The sequence below is a fragment of the Amblyraja radiata genome, chromosome 3, assembly GCF_010909765.2.
Source record: "Amblyraja radiata isolate CabotCenter1 chromosome 3, sAmbRad1.1.pri, whole genome shotgun sequence".
Taxonomy (NCBI): Eukaryota; Metazoa; Chordata; class Chondrichthyes; order Rajiformes; family Rajidae; genus Amblyraja; species Amblyraja radiata.
Window position 1 is genome coordinate 95,987,131 of NC_045958.1, and position 19,083 is coordinate 96,006,213.

Here is a 19,083-nt window from a genome sequence, read left to right on the forward strand (position 1 = left end):
GCACTGTGTTCATTTAGTAAACCAGCATCCATAGTGTGTTGGTTCCTCAAAAAAAAAATGCAAGTGTCATTTCCTTCTCTTTGCGTGTCTTTTAGTACTAACTCGCCTTTACATGTCGGTTAATGTTTTACACAGTGTGAACCAATAACATTCTTTATTTATGTTAACCTATGATTGTTGACATAACAACGATACTCTGGGGCGAGTTTAAGGTGCAACTGTGCATTACACTGTAGTGGGTAAATCCTCTACTGTGAATCACAGGACAGGAAACAAAAACAGAAAATAGGTGCAGGAGTAGGCCATTCGGCCCTTTGAGCCAGTACCGCCAATCAATATGACCGTGGCTGATCATCCAGTATCAGCACCCTGTTCCTGCTTTCCCCCCATATCCCTTGATTCCGTTAGCCCAAAGAGCTATATCCAACTCTCCCTTGAACACATCTAATGAATTTGCCCCCACTGCCTTCTGTGGCAGAGAATTCCACAGATTCACAACTCTCTGGGTGAAAAAGATTTTCCCCATCTCAATCCTAAATGGCCAACCCCTTATTCTTAAACTGTGACCCCTGGTTCTGGACTCCCCCAACATCGGGGTTTTATTTTCCTGCATCTAGCATGTCCAATCCTTTAAGAATTTTATGTTTCTATAAGATCCCCTCTCATGCTTCTAAATTCCAGTGAATATAAGCCCAATCGATCCATTCTTTCATCATATGTCAGTCCCGCCGTCCCGTGAATTAACCTGGTGAACCTTTGCTGCACTCCCTCAATAGCAAGAATGTCCTTCCTCAAACTAGGAGATCAAAACTGCACACAATACTCCAGGTGCGGTCTCACCAGGGCCCTGTACAACTACAGAAGGACCTCCTTGCTGCTATATTCAAATCCTCTCGCTATGAAATTTGGATTTCAAATGAAATATGAATTTCGATTCTGCACAAAGGATAGGCCTCTAAACAGAGATTCCATATTGTGCATTGCTTGGGAAGTCTTTTGTGAAAACCTGAAAATCACTCTGATTTTTATCCTCAATGCTGACTTTCTGGAGTAAAGCAACAGTTGGAATACATGAAGGTAGATAAAAAACTCAGCGGGTGAGGCAGCATCTATGGAGCGAAGGAAATAGGCGACGTTTCGGGTCGAGTCTTCTTCAGAATACATAAATGCCATTCAACAGAAACATTAAAGAAAGGTTGCTGGAAATAATTTAATTCAATATCTTTCAATATCGTAGCTGATACAGTTATGACTGCCGAAAGACATTTGGACAGATACATGGGAAAGAAGGGTTTGGAGGGCCATGTGTCAAATGCAGACAAATGCGAGCAGCTCAGTAAGCCAACTAGTTTGGCATGGACGAGGTGGTCCCAAGGATCTATTCCCATGCTGTACTCCTCTATGACTCTATTTTCACCACAGACTGACAGAACCCAAGAGAGGTAACGTTTATGGGTAGAGGGTGTAACAGTGGAGTTGACTCCAATATTGGATCATCGCTGAGTTTATTTACTGGTGATCCAGGCTTGAGAGGCCGACTGGCCAACTCCCGTGTCTTAAGCCCCTGTCCCACTTACGTGTCCTTGGCACGCTAATTACATGATCTCGTGGTCGCGTTGAGGCGTGACAGCCCCGTGCGACTTCATGCGCCCACACAGCCGTCTGGAGCGCATGACGTCAGTTGAAGATGGACACATAATGCAGGAGTAACTCAGCGGGACCGGCAGCATCTCTGGAGAAAAGCAATGGGTGATGTTTCGTGTCGAGACTCTTCTTCAGTCTGAAAGGTCTTGACCCGAAACGTCACCCATTCCTTCTCTCCAGAGATGCTGCCGGTCCCGCTGAGTTATTCTAGCATTTTGTGTCTATCTTCAATTTTCTTGGCCCCGCTCTGGGAGTAGTAGTGGGGGCGGAGCCGGACCGCAACGGCCGTGAGCCGCAGGCTGAGTTCGACGATCGTTTGCCTGCTTCTGCTGCTGTTGGAGGTGAGACGTTGCATCGCGCCAGGGTGTTGGGCCTGTCCCACTTTGGCCGTTAGTTACGCATCAGGCCGGTGGCGAGCGAAGATTTTGTTCGCCACAAAATTTCAGAGCGCCGCGCGATACCGCGCACAACTCCATACCCCTCCGCGCTTCTCAGTGGGACCGGCCCCGCGCCGCCATACGTTGCCCGTGCGCCTCAACGTGACGACAAGGTCGCGTAATTTGCGTGCCAAGGTCACTTAAGTGGGACAGGGCCTTTATGATGAATCCCAAAGCACCAGTTCCACTGGTGGTTGCAAAGCATCCAGCCACTGGCGGGAAGGTCCACCGAGGCTGGGGGAATCTGGGCTGTTGGAGTGATCAGACCATGGTGAACCTGCATCTCAACTCATCCCCCCCAAACCTAGCTCTGTCGATGCCATCACACGGCGATTGGGTCCCTGTTTAGCGCTGCGTTGATACCCATGTAGTGGTTACGTTTAGTTTAGAAATACAGTGTGAAAACAGGCCCTTCGGCCCACCGTCAGCACCGACCAGTGATCACCCTGTTCACGAGGGACAATTTACAGATGCTGATTAACCTGCTAACTCCCATGTCTTTGGAAGGCTGCTTTGATGGTTCTGCTGCCGTACCCTAGCAGGCAGCGGGGCCTGGTTCGCCTGTCGCGGGATCGTGAAACCCGCCTAGAGTGGAAGGCTCATCTCCCGTTCGCCCCCGAAGACCGGGAAGCGTAGAGGAGGGTGGAAGGACGGCGACGTGGTGGACGCTGGAAAAAGGGCCAGTAAGAGAACTGGGGGAGGGGGATCTTACCTTCCGCGCCCATAAGGTCGACTGCGGGAGATGCCCCCTTGGGCCATAAAGGTTGAAGATGGCTGGGCGAGGAGAGGGGCGACGGTTTGCTGGACTATCTGGATGGAGGCGACGGCTGCAACAGGCCTTTATGGCCAGCTGCAGCTGGGACTTTGAAAGTAGCGCCAAAACCTGGCAACTCTTGCATACGGGCTATGTGGGCTGATTCCATGCATTATGTGAGTAATCGGGGATTGTACTTATGTGTGGCTATATGGTTACTAATCTATATGCAAAAAAAGAATGTCACTGCACCTTGACACCACGTGATGGTAATAATGAACCATTGACTGCCTGCAGCCCAGTCTATTATCTTCAGAACTGAAGCCCTGAGCCCTATTCTTGCTATTGAGGGAGTTCACAAGGTTAATTCCCAGGATGCCGGGACTGTCATATGTTGATAGATTAGAGCGGCTGATTAGATTAGAACATAGAACATGATAGATCAGAACAGCCCTTCATGACCTCCAGCCCTGCCCCGCTGCACAAGGGGGCACGACCCCACAGTCTGAAGGCTCGCCGGCGTCTTCCCACCGGGACCAGGGGCTGCTGATCCCGTCGACCTTCGGCGCTGCAGATTTGTGCTTCCTTGTCCATGCGATACTGAGAGCAGGCGGCTGAAGCGGGGAGTGGAGCTACACGGGAGCATGCGTTGTCGCTCCAAGCCTCCCCGTGTGCTGGGCACATCGGGGGAATCTTTAAAGGCAGCAATTCATCCCGGGCACTCACTGCATTTCCACACACTCAAACTTACACACACCAGCATTCACACCCGTAAACACTCACTGGCACGCACACACTTACTTACGCACAGACAGACTAACACAGTCTGACACAGTAAACACTTTCACTGACAGATACACAGACATACACATTGACACACACTGTACATGGTGTTTGTCAGTAAACACAATGGCCCTCTCACTCAGACACATGTCACCTGTCCATATTCTCCACAGATGCTTCCTGGCCTGCTGAGTTACTCCAGCACTTTGTGTCTTTCCTTGGTAAACCGGCATCTGCAGTTCCTTGTTGCTACACATACACATGCACTGGTAAACACACTCCTTGGAATATTTTCACTCTCTCTCTCTCTCTCTCTCCCTCTCTCCCATCTCTCACGCACACTGACGTAAATGCTGGTAAAAACACACACTCCTCACAGACACACTCCTCACCTACACACACATTTAGACACACTAACACATACACACAGTGACATACAGACACACACTCAGTGGTATTCACACAATCACAACCTCTCGCCCGTACGCTCATCACTCAAACACTCAGTGGCCCCACACACACACACACTCAGACTCACACAAGGCCGTTTGTTCTGAAAGTGAGTCTGTCTGATGAAGTGGGTTGCGAGCTGTGTTTCTCTGCTGCTGTGTTAACTCACGGTGCCAGCCTCTGGTCATTTATCGCTGCCCTCTGTGTCCTGCACTGACGCGCAGGGCACCACTGAAAGAGAGGCGTTCATTTCAGATCAACATCTTGAGCCCAGCAGCGATCACCACGCCCCCCCCCCACACCTCCCCCTTGCCCCCGACACCCCTGAACTTCAGCTCCGGCCCCACCTCTGCCACCGAGTCCCAAAGTCCCAACCACCCCACTCCCACTGGAACACACAAAACCAACAAGAACCCTGGTCAGTCCACCCTAAATCTCCCGGACTTATTGTGCCCCCACCTGGGAACTCCCGCCCGCAATCCGCCCCTTCCTTGGAAATCTCTCGAGTGCACTCCGCTCGCCTCGCAATTGCCCGCACGCATCCCAGCCAAATATTGTCCCTGTAGTTTCCGCCCCAAGATCGCCAGTTCAGGAGGTTTCATTGATGGCCCAGTTACCTGATGGTATTTGCTGCTGCTGGCACATGCTAACTTTTGAATACTGCTGCAAACTGCGCTGGGCCCTGAGGGAGGATAGCAAGAGATTGAGTTAGACAACTGTGATAACTAACACTGCAGCTCACTCATCCCCCATCACCCCGAACCCAGTGCTAATTTGGGCTCATATAACCCACAGTTGGTCAACTCCCACCCCGTCAGTGGTGAGGACACATAACCATCTAAATAAGAAGGATCATAGCGCTATACAGCACGGAAACAAGCCCTTTGGCCCACCTTATCCTTGCCGACCACCAGTTTCAATGTATTGGCAGGTGTACCGATGTACAGTGTAAAGCTTTTGTTGCATGCTGACCAGTCAGTGGAAAGACTATACATTACAATCGCACCATTCCCAAAAAGCCATCAAGGATCACGCCATTCCCGAGAGTTAGATTTAGCTCTTAGGGCTACACGAATCAAGGGATATGGGGAAAAAGCATGAACGGGGTACTGGTTTTAGATGATCAGCCATGATCATATTGAATGGTGGTACTGGCTCGAAGGGCCGAATGGCCTACTCCTGCATCTATTTTTCTATGTTTCCATTCACAGTGTACAGATACATGATAAGGGAATGATATTTAGTGCAAGATAAAGCCAGTAAAGTCTGATCAAAGATAGTCTGAGGGTCACCATTAAGGTAGATAGTGGTTTAGGACTGCTCTCTAGTTGTGGTAGGATGGTTCAGTCGCCAGACAACAGCTGGGAACTATTATCATACTTCTCTACCTTTTGCCCGATGGGAAAGGGGAGAAGAGGGAGATTTTGTCAGGGTGTGAATCATCCTTGATTATGCTGCTGCCTTTGCTGAGGCAGCGTGAGGTATAAATGGATTCAATGGAATGGAGGTAGGTTTGTTTGATTGTCCGGGCTGCGTGCACAATTTGCTGAAATGTCCTGAGGTCTTGGACGGAGCTGTTCCCAAACCAAGCTGTGATGCATCCTGATACAATGCTTTACATACCAAGCTGGTATTCTGGGTTAGTCCCATTTGCCTGCATTGGACCCATAGCCCTCCAAAGCTTTCCTATCCAATGTGCCCAAATGTCCTTTAAAAGTCCAAATTGTATCTGCATTTATAGCTTCCTCTATCCCCAGGAAAGGGACGTGAAAGGATTGCCCATAAGCTCCCTACTAAATCTCTCTCTCTCTCTCTCTCTCTCTCTCTCTCTCTCTCTCTCTCTCTCTCTCTCTCTCTCTCTCTCGAGATGGCCCATGCCATTTAGTTTAAGAATCCTCTACCTTGGGGAAAATACAGTCAACTTTCACTTCATCCATGCTCATGGTCTTCTACACCTCAACATGGTTTCCACTCAGCCTCCTATGCTCCAAAGAAAACAGTCCTAACCTATCCAATCTTTCCCTATAACTCAACCCTGCAAATCTGGGGAACATCTTCATGAATATATTCTCCATCCTTTCCAACAACGACATCCTTCCAGCAGTTGGATGACCAAAGCTCCCAAGTGCGGTCTCACTAATGATTTGTACATCTGCATCATGATGTCCCAACATTTGCACTCATTTCGAAGGAAGGTGATTTAGATTCTGTGGAAGGACAATGGTGACATTGGGAGATGATTGCTCCATTAACAACCCAACTGGCCGCTATTACAGAACAAGCAAGTATCGAAGGGCTCTTTCACCATGCTTCTACTTGGTGTCACTACTTCTACATTTATCCTCTAGTTATAGTCATGGAGCCATTCAGAATGGAAACAGGCCCTTCAGCCCAACTTGTTCATGCCAACTAATGGCATTAGTCCCATTGGCCACCATTTGACCTATATCCCATTAACCATTTCCTATCCATGTACCTGTCCAAATGTATTTTTTCCACCCGCAGTCATGTGTGGCCTCATCACACTTATGTATGTTCTCCATTATCCCCACCAATTTTGCCCCGTAAGGCAAGGTTCCCAATCTGGGGTAAATTTTCCCCCCTGGGGGTAAATTTCACCTACCCAGGGGATACATTTGTTGATTCTGGATTTGTACATACTTTTTCTCATTGACTGATTGTGTTTGGTTCTGTTATACCGGTATCTGTTCATCATTAGTTGTTCATAAATAAATGAAATAACATTGTTATGTGCTATTAAAGTTGCCAGGGGTGAACGGGACAGAAAAGGTTGGGAACCCCTGCTGTAAGGTATTCTCCACATGATGTGTCCATTTCCCTTAGTGTGCTGATCCCACCAACATGCCCCTTTCCTGATCCTGCGAGGCAGTATTTCCCATTCCCATAAAGCTTGTAGGTTATTCTGGCAAAATCATAATAAAGTATATTAATTTAACATTAAGATCAGTTTGGTGTGCTGAGGTGGGAGAGACTGTAAGGTTGCTTCATACCTTTTGCTGGTTGGGTTAAACTCTGCCTTTCCTGAAAGAAGAAAGAAAAAAGAGATGTATTGTGAGAATCGTTCCATTGTTGATCAGGCATTTCAGTCACAGGTAGTACTGCTATAACAGTTGCATTCCAGTTGCCTCAGGTGGATGGAGTTTCCATCCAAGTTATGCGGCATACTGATCGATCACTCAGCATTATTTTATAGTCTCCTCCACCGTTACCCCTTTATCCCTCCCTTCCATCACTGCCACTGCCATCTCCCATTTCCTCCAGATCTTCGCCCACCACTCCGGCTCTGTCTCCTACTTATTCCCCCTCTGGGTCTTTCCAGTTCTTGAAACATAGAAACATAGAAAATAGGTGCAGGAGTAGGCCATTCGGCCCTTCGAGCCAGCACCACCATTCGATATGATCATGGCTGATCATCCTACTCAGTATCCCATCCCTGCCTTCTCTCCATACCCCCTGACCCCTTTAGTCACAAGGGCCACATCTAACTCCCTCTTAAATATAGCCAATGAACTGGCCTCAACTACCTTCTGTGGCAGAGAATTCCACAGATTCACCACTCTCCGTGTAAAAAGTGATTTTCTCATCTCGGTCCTAAAAGACTTCCCTCTTATCCTTAAACTGTGACCCCTAGTTTTGGACTTTCCCAACATCGGGAATAATCTTCCTGCATCTAGCCTGTCCAACCCCTTAAAAATTTTGTACGTTTCTATAAGAAACCTAGTGATAATTCCTCCCTCTAACTCCTGCACATTCATCTCCACCTTTCTTCCTGTTGGTGGTCAACTATTTCTCATCCCCATTCATGCCTCTGTTCCCAACCATCCCAAGACCTTTCCTTAGTTTACTTTAGAGCAACAGAGTGGAAACAGGCCCTTCAGCCCACATAGTCGCCACTGACCAGCGATCCCCGTAAACAAGTTCTATCCTCCACACAAGGGACAATTTATAGAAGCCAATTAACCTACAAACCTGTAAGTCATCGCAATGTGGGAGGAAATCCATGTAGTCACAGGGAGATCGTACAAATTCTGTAGACAGTACCTGTTGTCAGGATTGAATCCGGGGCTCTGGCACTATGAGGCAGCAACTCTACCGCTGCGCCATCACTTGGTCTCTCCCTCCCATCTCTCACCCCTGGATCTCCTCCTCCCAATCGCCATTTTGTCTATTCCTCCCCAGTCTCTTCTTTCCACATCCTCCAACCAAAGAATCATACAGCATGGAAACAGGCCCTTCGGCCCAACTCATCCAAGCTGACTAAGAAGCTCCAACATAACAAGTCCATTTGCCCGCATTTGGCATATACCTCTTTAAACCTATCCTATCCTTGTAGTGTCTTTTAAATGTCATTAATGTACTTGTCCAAATGCCCCTCTGCATGAATAAGTTGCCCCTCACGTTCCTATTAAGCCTCCCCCCCCCCCTCTCTCACCTTAATCACAGAACATAAACATAGAGATGCACACCTTCACTTTGACTTCAACTACTACAGTAACTTGGGGTTGTGAGCTTTTCTCCTTTCTAAACCTTATGTGGCATCTAAAATGTATCTTTGTAATAAATGCAATATAACTTGATAACATTTATCTACTCCACCAGTGATCCCCCACTTCCTCCCTCTTCCCTCACAAAGAAACTCACCTTTCTTTCTCCTCTGCATCAGTAAGAGAATAACAACCAGGATAACCAGAATGACACTTCCAACTAGGATCCCAATGATGTAAAGCAGCAGATGCCGGACTTGCCCCTTGCTGGGCAGATAGATAGATTGGCTGCTGTTTCCTTGGTCACTGACCACCACACAGGTGTAGGTCCCCCCAAACATTGGGTTACGCAGTTCTCCCAAGATCTGATACTTCCCCGGCCCCGACGTTACTGAAGTGTCGCTGCTGTTCGCAGGAAGCTTGTTATTTTGGGGATCAATCCATATGATTTTCGGGAAGGGTTGTCCCTCTGCCAGGCACTGCACAATAGGCTGCGTGGTATTAATGGCTTTAACAGATACCCGGAGGATGATGGGTGAGCCTGGGAACAAAGAAACAAAGCAAAGGTTAAAGGAAGTTGCCGGCACATTGCGTAAACAAATAACAATGTTCTGTGGTGGGGTTGGTTTATTAAACAGGAACCCAGTAACTCGTGGATATGGGAACAAGCAAGTGACCAAAACTAGAGCTCAAAGAAAGGGAAGTTACAGAACACAAGAGAATTGAGCTCATTATTGAGGCTGACACTTAAGCATAGAAGTGTGGCAGATGCAGCATATGACTGATGCCTCATCCACCATCAGTTTAAGGTTAGAGGGGAACGATTTAATAGGAACCTGAGGGGCAACCTATGTACACAGAGGGAGGTGGGTGTATGGAACGTGCTGGTAGTTATCTCCGACCTCCCTCCCCTTTCTGGATCTCACCGTCTCCATTACTGGAGCCAGACAATCGACTGACATCTATTATAAACCCACCATCTCCCACAATGATCTGAACTACACTTCTTCCCACCCTGCCTCCTCCAAAGACTCTATCCAATTCCTCTGTCTATGTCGCATCTGTGCCCAAGATGAGGTGTTCCATACCAGGACATCCGAGGTCCTCATTCTTCAGGGAACAGGGATTCTCCTCTTCCATCATAGACGAGGCCATCACATGTGCCTCTTCATTATCCCGCAGCTCCACTCTTGCTCCCCCTCCCCCCCAGTTGCAACAGGGACAGTGTCCCCCTAGTCCTCACCTTTCACCCCATCATTTTGGAGGAGCCGGCATGCTTTGTAACTTGGTCAGTGTATTAACATTCATTGGGTATGCAGCAAAGATTCTCACTGGGCCTAGTCACATGTGACAATAAAGTATTCCTATTCCATATATTGATAAGGTTATGGAACCAAAAACATTCCTGTGTGAGTGACCAGATACAAGACGGGGGAAGTTACTGAGGTGGACATCACTGAAGCAGAAGCAAAGGATCAGAGACTTGCTCTACTGAGAGACAAAGTGCTGCAGTGACTCAGCGGGTCAGACCGTCTGACCTGGGGATTTACTCCAGTGATCTGTGTCTTCTTTTGTAAACCAGCATCTGCAACTCCTTATTTCTATATTTCACTGCTCCACTGTGAAATCTCCTTGGGGTATGCTTACTTTGAAGAAATTCTCCTCCTCTATCCAGCAGTTCTGTGATACCTTCTCTCACGGCTCCCTCCTGTGATGTTCTCCACAGATGCTGCCTGACCCACTGAGCTACTCCAGCCCCTGTCTTCACTTGCTCTATTGACATTAGTTCAACATCACCCTGGCTGCTGAGGAATTGAAATTCAGTTAATTAATTAAATCTGGACTAAAAAGCCATTTATGACCATGAAACAATTTGATTGTTGATGAACTCAGTCTAGATCACTAATGTCTGATGGTGGAGGAAGCGTTCTTTCCATTCTCATCTTTGAGGAGCTCATGTAGAGCCTTTAAAGGCTTTGGGCCTGTACTTGCTGGATTTTTAGAAGGATGAGGTGGTGCCTCATTGATATCTAACATATAATGAAATTCCTAGATAGAGTAGACATGGAAGGGATATTTCCAATAAGGGGAGAGGCCAGAACCAGAGGACACAGCCTCAGAATAAAAAGTGGTACCTTTAGGATGGAGGTGAGGAGGAACTTCTTCAAGTTGAAGTTGAAGTTCAAGTTCACATTTATTGTCACATGCACCACTGTCTTTAGCCAGACGGTGGTGAATCTGTGGAATTCATTGCTTGTGGAGGCCAAGTTATTGAGTAATTGATTGATAGCTTCTTGATTAGGAAGGGCATCAGAGGTTTTGGGGAGAAGGCAGGAGAATGAGGTTGAGAGGGAAAAACATACCAGGGACAATTTACAATTTTACCAAAGTGGCACATCTTTGGAGTGTGGTAGGAAACCGGAGCACCCGGAGAAAACCCACATGGTCAATGTTATGATTGAATGGCGTAGTAGACCAGATGGGCCGAATGGTCTAATTCTAATCCTATGTCTTATGCAATGCCTTCTTACACAGATGGGAAAGCGAGTCTGAAAGCGGGAGAGACTTATAATAATAATAATAATAATAATGCATTTTATTTGCTGGCGCCTTTCTGGACACCCAAGGACACCTTACAGGACATAAAATCACAATACATTTATCAATATTAAAATCAAGTTGATTAAAAACAAAAAACAAAAAAACAAAAAATACACAAAACATTTTAAGTCATTAAAATCAGGGTGAACATGGTGGAAGTTATGTCGGGTATGCTAATCTAAACAGGTGTTTTGAGTTGTGATTTGAATTGATCGATAGTGTCCAGGTGACGGATGGGAGGTGGGAGAGTGTTCCAGAGACGTGGGGCAGAGCAGCTGAAGGCTCTGGCACCCATGGTGCTGAGTCTAAATGTGGGGACAGTTAAAATTGCAGCTGAGGAGGAACAAAGTGACCGGGAAGGAGTGTATGGTAGCAGCAGGTCAGAGAGGTATTGGGGAGCAAGGTGGTGTAGGGCTTTGAAGGTCAGCAGTAAAATCTTGTAGTTAATCCGGTGGTGCACAGGGAGCCAGTGGAGCTGAGTGAGGATGGGTGTGATGTGGTCCGATGATCTGGTGCGGGTGATGATCTGGGCTGCAGTTCTGAATGCATTGGAGGCGATGAAGAAGTTTATTGGAGGTGCAAGTGAGGAGGGCGTTGCAGTAATCGATGCGGGATGTGACCAGAGCGTGGATGAGGACTTTTGTATTGTCTTTGGAGAGGGAGGGGCGGAGTCTGGAGATGTTGCGGAGGTGAAAGTATGCAGAGCGTGTGATATTGCTGATGTGAGGGCCAAAGGAAAGTGTACTGTCCAGAATGACGCCTAGACTTTTGACATGGGAGGAGGTGGGTATGGGTGAGCCATCAACTGAAATGGTGAACGGGTGGGTTTTGGAGAGTGTGGACTTTGAGCCAATTAGCATGATTTCTGTTTTATTTCCATTGAGTTTTAGAAGGTTGAGTGACATCCAGTTGCTGATAGCTTGAAGACAGGAGGTGAGGGCAGTTGGGGGAAGGGAGGTGTTTGGTTTTGTGGAGATGTAAAGTTGTGTATCATCGGCGTAGCAGTGAAAATTGATTCAAAAATGACGGAGAATATTGCCAAGAGGTTGAATATAGATGATAAAAAGCAGTGGCCCCAGCACCGATCCCTGAGGAACACCATGGGTGACTGTGGCAGTTGTGGATGTGACTTTATTTCCCTGGATGAACTTATAGGAGCAGTGTAAGAAAGGGTAAGAGAGAGCGAAAAGAGGATGGGGACAATACAACAGAAATAGAGAGAGGGACCAACAGAGAGACTGATAAAAGGAGAGACAAAAGCAATAAATAGAGGGGAGAGATAAACTGACAGAGACAGTGGTAAACAAGCGGTGCTTGTGGTTTTTACCTATAATTTCCAGGGTGACTCCAGGGTTGGACTCGTCCATGAACGCGCGTAATCCCTGGCGTTTGACTTCGACGCGGCAGAAGTATTGATCGCTGTCACCCAGTGTAACATTCTCCACCTCCAGCGAGGCGACCTTCTGCCTCGGGTCCCCGGCCAGTTTGTAGCGGCCATTGACATTTGTGTGAACTTCGTCCACAAAGTCCTTGCCGCCCTTGCTCCTGTTGGTCACGTTGAACAAAACCGAGCCGGTGTAAAACACCTTCACCTTCCAGATGACAGTAATCTCCATGGTCGTGTAGTCGGAGTAGTCGGATTTGAAAGTGCAGGGCAATACCACGGAGCTTCCGACAGTACTGGTCACCCTGTCCCGGACATGCACGGACACGGCCACCGGCTCCCCCACGCCTCCTGCGGGAAAAGAGAGAGAGTCAAAGAATGGTCTATCCGACAATCTACATCACTGTATCAAATCCGTCTGGAAACCAAAAGCCTCCAACACAAAAGAGAATACAATGACGCCAGTGGCGACATAGGGGTCAGCTGTAGATTTGCTGCCTTGCAGTGCCAGAGACCCGGGTTCAATCCTGACTACGGGTGCTGTCTGTATGAAGTTTGTACGTTTTACCGGTGACCTGCGTGGGTATTCTCCATGTGCTCCGGTTTCCTCCCACACTCCAAAGATGTACCACTTTGGTGAAATTGTAAATTGCCCCTGGTGTGTAGGATAGTGCTAGTGTACGGGGTGATCGCTGGTCGACGCAGACTTGGCGGGCCAAAGTCTGAAGAAGGATCTGCCTTACAGCGCAAGTTTGATCCTGACTATGGACGCTGTCAGTGTGGAGTTTTTACATTCTACCTGTGACCCCGTGGGTTTTTCCCGGGTGCTCCAGGTTTCTCGCATATTCAAAAGACTTGTAGGTTAATTGCCTTCTGTAAATTGTCCCTAGTATGTGGGATAAAACTAGCGTACCTTTGATAGCTCGTTGGAGTTGGACTTGGTGGACCAATGGGCCTGTTTCCACACTGTATCACTAAACTAAACTAAACGATCACCCTTTATCTTAACGGTATGAGCCTAATGCACCAAGATCAATGATGCATTATTGTCACATGTACCAAGGTACAGTGAAATTCTTTGTTTGTGCATACAATACATAGGTATGTTACAAAACTTACCTTCAGCGGCGCTGCAATTCTGCCACTGGACGTGTGTGCGATTTTGGCGCGTTTGAGGGGGGGGGGGGGGGGCGGGGGAGGTTAAAACAGGGTTTTTTCCGACCTGGTCCTGAATTATATTTTGTTGGAGTGCAAGATGTTGCTAAAGAATCGTTCCTACAACCGTTCTGTGTGTTTTAAAAAAAATTTCACCCGACAAGTTAATCGCTGGAATGATTTTAAAATCAGCTTCTGAAGCCGTCAATGCCGACAACTGGGACAGATTTTATGGAGGACCAGGTAAAAGATGTATTTTATGGAGGACCAGTGTTTCTTAAGATGTATTTAATTCACATTTTATGTTGCGAAACGGTATTTTTCCCCCCGAAGAACCGGCAGTGTATTTGCTGCCGATATGGGGGACTAAATTCACCGCATCCTGATTTAAATGGCCATTAATTTACAGGCATTAAACATTAAATTCCTTCCATTTGGCCTATAAACCCATGACAATGAGATTTTAAAATTATGTTATATTCTGAATTCTTGTGTGAATGTTATTTGGACACTTAGGCTATTTAAAAATGTTAATCTATTCTTAAGAAATGGATAGATGTTTAGATCTAGTAATTGAATTTTGTAATTAGCTACAATTAGGTAACTAACTAATTATATGCTTTAATTTCAAGTCATCTAAGTAAGATTGTTTCATATTTGTTTCAGAATGCTTCATAGAAACATAGCAACATAGAAATTAGGTGCAGGAGTAGGCCATTCGGCCCTTCGAGCCTGCACCGCCATTCAATATGATCATGGCTGATCATCCAACTCAGTATCCCGTACCTGCCTTCTCTCCATACCCTCTGATCCCCTTAGCCACAAGGGCCACATCTAACTCCCTCTTAAATATAGCCAATGAACTGGCCTCGACTACCCTCTGTGGCAGGGAGTTCCAGAGATTCACCACTCTCTGTGTGAAAAAAGTTCTTCTCATCTCGGTTTTAAAGGATTTCCCCCTTATCCTTAAGCTGTGACCCCTTGTCCTGGACTTCCCCAACATCGGGAGCAATCTTCCTGCATCTAGCCTGTCCAACCCCTTAAGAATTTTATGTTTCTATAAGATCCCCTCTCAATCTCCTAAATTCTAGAGAGTATAAACCAAGTCTATCCAGTCTTTCTTCATAAGACAGTCCTGACATCCCAGGAATCAGTCTGGTGAACCTTCTCTGCACTCCCTCTATTGCAATAATGTCCTTCCTCAGATTTGGAGACCAAAACTGTACGCAATACTCCAGGTGTGGTCTCACCAAGACCCTGTACAACTGCAGTAGAACCTCCCTGCTCCATACTTCAATCTACAATAACTGAACATTTCTTTCAGTTCTCTTAAATTTTAAGAAAGTTATCGGCTTTTAAATGTTCTCGATCACAGCTTTTGTGTTAAGTCAATGAAAAAGCAATAGGGAACAAGATGCCTATTTCCGAGTATGAAAATGACCATAACCTTTTTTAATACTGAAGATATGAAAGTGAATTATGTGCCAAATTAAACTTATTTTTATGCTTTATCTGATGGGATAAATTAAAGCCTTGATTTTTTAAATCTCAAAAAGTTGTAACATTGCTACAATACACATAGCGCGCAAATAGTCACCACGTATCCAGTGCCAACAAGGTTACAAAGTACTAATTAGAGTCCCGGTGGACCCTGTTTGTTCTCGGCGGCAAAGGATTGAGTGTAGATAGGCAATGTGGACAACATGGACTCGGTAGGTCAATGGGTCAATTTCTGGGCTGTCGCATTGTACAAGAGTCATAAACGACACAGTGAAAGAATGAATCAATGGGAAGTTGTGATGATCTCATGATGGACAGCTGACGCCACATGTAGTGCACTTTACTCATCAGCCAGCCCCGGTGAATGACTGGGAGTCAGTTATCACAAGGTATGTACAGGCGGGAACCCCCCACAAATTCCAACCCACATCATCACCACCCACCCGGGGGGACTGAAATCATTCGGCCAGCGACTCTCTTGAGGAAAGGATTTTCCCCACGGCTCTCACCATAATTCCCCTCACAAACCATTTAGATCTTAGAACACAGAACACAGAACACTAGAACAGCACAGCACCACTGAGCCCTCTTTCAGCACAGCGGGGGAAACACAGAGAGAGAGACAGAGAAAGAAACAAAAAAACAGAAATAGGGGGATAAACAGTGACAGAGAAAAAACGAGAGAATGACGGGGAGACAGAGGGAGAGAGAAAGAAAAGAGAGACACAAAGGGAAGACAATAATGAGCAAAAAGCAGAGAGAGATACAGAGGGAGATGACAGAGGGGAGAGACTTCGAATTCTACAACACTTTTAACAGAGAACAGAAGAGCACAGGAACAGGCCCTTATACTCACAATGTCTGTGGCGAACATGTTGCTGTTAAATTAATCTCCTCTGTCTGCACATCATTCATATCCCTCCACTCCCTGCCTATCCATGTGTCTATCCTGTCAAAAAAAAAGTATCTTAACCACCACTACCGCATCTACCAGCACCACCATCCCCAGCAGTGTGTTCCAGGCACACATCACCCTCAGTGTAAAAAAAAACTTGCCTCACACATCTCCTTTAAACTTTGCTCCTCTCACCTCTAGTCTTTGATATTTCCACCCTGGGGGAAAAACACACGTTCTGGCTGTCTGATATGCCTCGTAATATTGGAATTCTTGGTTTTCAACTGAACTTACTTTTTCATCTTTCCAAAGCCAGAGGATACATATTTTCTCGCTGTCTACCTTCCTGTCTCAGAAGGAACAGGAAACGCGGTGAGGTGAGATCTTAAAGGAGTTTAAAGTAGTATAACTCAGCGGCTCAGGCAGCATCGCTGGCAGACGTGGATAGGTGACATTTCGGGTCAGGGCCCTTGTTCAGACTGATGGTAGTAAGGGAGGGGGGGGGGGGGGGATGCTCGAAGAGAGGTCAGGGAAGCAGTCTTTAATTGCCACGGGACTGACACTGGAACAATAACAATTCTTAAAAAAAGACACCAAGTGCTGGAGTAACTCAGCAGGCCAGGCAGCATCTCTGGAGAACATGGATAGGTGAGGTTTCGGGTAGAGACCCTTCTTCAGACCCATGGCACACTTTTTAAGCCGCCGAGAGTTTGCAGCCTTTACTAATACATTGAACTCGGTACAGTCCTCTAAATGGAAAACGATATGACAAGATTGTAAAATGGTTGAGCGTCTGAGAGAGAGAGAGGGAGCTAGCCAAGGATCCCCTAGTCTTGTGGGTCGGTTGACCTAACCCGGACCGAGCCCAGCCGTTAGCCTGCGATGGAGAGAAGGGAACGGGACATACCGGAGACAGCGACCGCCGATAACAGCAACAAGAAGTGGGAGCGGGACACCATCCTCACGCCGGGCACGCTGTCTCGAAGGCCGGATCGAGCAGAAAAACGCGTCGCTTCCTCCTTAGTCGCAGAAGCGAAAGTGAGACTGTTGTTCATTCCGCGCCAGCAGCACCAAATCTCGGTGAACCATAAAAGGCATTTGAGTGACGGCGTTTCTCCGCCCCGCACTGGTTCCGGGTGGGGGGAGGTGAGTGCCGAGCCTTCTCCTCAGAGGTCGCCGAGATACAATCCCCCTCCACACTCGCCACTGGCGGAGGATCGGCGCCTCTTCCCGGTTGAGGCGGGTCAGTCCCGGTTCCTAAAAATAAAACCATGCCGCGGCCCGTTGTAGTTCTATTATAATACCCAGGGCGTGGTGTGCAGTCACTTTCATTGGACACAGAACAGTACTGACTGAGGAAGGGTCCCGGCCCGAAACGTCACCTTATCCATGTCGCCCAGAGATGCTGCCTGGCCCGCTGAGTTATTCCAGCACGTTGTGTTCAGCATAGAACAGCACAGCACTAGAACGGGTCAAGCTGTCAAGTCAATTTTATTTCTATAGCACGTTTAAAACAACTCTCGTTGACCAAAGTGCTTTACATTGGTGCAGACACTAACGTGCTACAAACAGCGGTACATGGATCAACAATACATACATAGATACATACATACACCGCTCCCTAAGAGGACCTCAAGAAAGGCTTGAGAGTAGAAATAATTTTAAGTCTAGACTTAAAAGAGTCGATGGAGGGGACAGTTCTGATCAAAGATCCTATAGCGGATCTTTGGTTCTGATGGGAAGAGGGATGCTGTTCCATAATTTAGGAGCTGCAACCGCAAAGGCGCGTTCGCCCCTGAGCTTATGCCTGGACCTGGGATGGACAGTAACCCCAAGTCGGCCGATCTGAGGGACCTGGAGGTGGTATGGTGGGTTAGCAGATTTTTCATGTAGGTGGGGGCAAGCCCCGTTAAGGGCTTTGTATACATAGAAGGAGCTTGAAATTGATTCGGAACCGCACATGGAGCCAGTGGAGAGAGGCCAGAATCGGGGTGATGTGGTCCCTTTTTCGGGTGCCCGTCAGGAGTCTCGCTGCGGCGTTTTGGACCAATTGCAGGGATGATTGGCTGATGCCAGTGTAAAGGGAGTTGCAATAATCAAGGCGGGAGGAGATAAATGTGAGGATGATAGAAACATGGAAAATAGGTGCAGGAGTAGACCATTCGGCCCTTCGAGCCTGCACCACCATTCAATATGATCATAGCTGATCATCCAACTCAGTATCCTGTATCTGCCTTCTCTCCATACCCCCTGATCCCTTTAGCCACAAGGGCCACATCTAACTCCCTCTTAAATATAGCCAATGAACTGGCCTCAACTGCCTTCTGTGGCAGAGAATTCCAGAGATTCCATGATCTTTTCGAGGTCGTCAAATTGGAGGAATTGGTTTATTTTAGCTATCGTCGAAAGCTGAAAGAAGCTAGCTTTTACCACAGCATTGACTTGTTTGTCAAATTTCATCACGGAGTCAAATACCACGCCAAGGTTTCGACGTGAGGTTTGAGTAATGGGGTAAGGCTTCCAAGGCTGTCTGCTATCGTTTTGATTGAGTCAGAGAGGCCGAGTAGGGTGACCTCAGACTTACTCTCGTTTAGTTGGAGGAAATTCTGGGCCATCCAACACTTTCTATCCTCGAGGCAGTGGATACGGCTGAGTAGATTAGATCGGTTGTTGGGCTTCAGGGGGAGATAGAGTTGTGTATCGTCTCCATAACAGTGAAAGGAAATGCCGTGCCTTTGAATGACTTGGCCTAAGGGGAACATATACAGAGTGAAGAGAATGGGGCCTAGGATGGAGCCTTGTGGAACCCCACAGCAAAGGCTAGCTAGGGAGGTGAAAGAGTTGCCTATGTTTGTAGAGAAACTCCTATCTTTGAGGTAGGAGACGAACCAGCTCAGAGCAGTGCCGTCAATACCAACCCCGTACCGGAGAAGGTCAATTAGGATGTTGTGGTCCACTTTATCAAATGCTGTGCT

General features: G+C 47.1%; 1 protein-coding gene across 3 annotated transcripts; it reads right to left on the reverse strand.

Moving 5' to 3' along the window:
* Window positions 1-2,111: 2,111 nt before the first annotated feature.
* LOC116971320 (sialic acid-binding Ig-like lectin 15) lies at window positions 2,112-17,524 on the reverse strand. Of its 3 annotated transcripts, none has more exons than XM_033018400.1 (6): window positions 17,016-17,519; window positions 12,502-12,909; window positions 8,885-9,114; window positions 7,080-7,110; window positions 4,686-4,750; window positions 2,112-4,299 (listed from the first exon to the last, which is right to left on the reverse strand). In XM_033018400.1, exons 1-6 carry the CDS (start codon window positions 17,161-17,163, stop codon window positions 4,234-4,236), a joined length of 948 nt encoding a protein of 315 aa, XP_032874291.1. In that variant the 5' UTR covers window positions 17,164-17,519; the 3' UTR covers window positions 2,112-4,233. The 3 variants fall into 3 exon arrangements, with proteins under 3 accessions (XP_032874291.1, XP_032874289.1, XP_032874290.1); XM_033018398.1 differs by having other exon boundaries at window positions 8,731-9,114; window positions 17,016-17,516; XM_033018399.1 differs by lacking the exon at window positions 2,112-4,299 and having other exon boundaries at window positions 4,438-4,750; window positions 17,016-17,524.
* Between the last annotated feature and the right edge of the window lie 1,559 nt (window positions 17,525-19,083).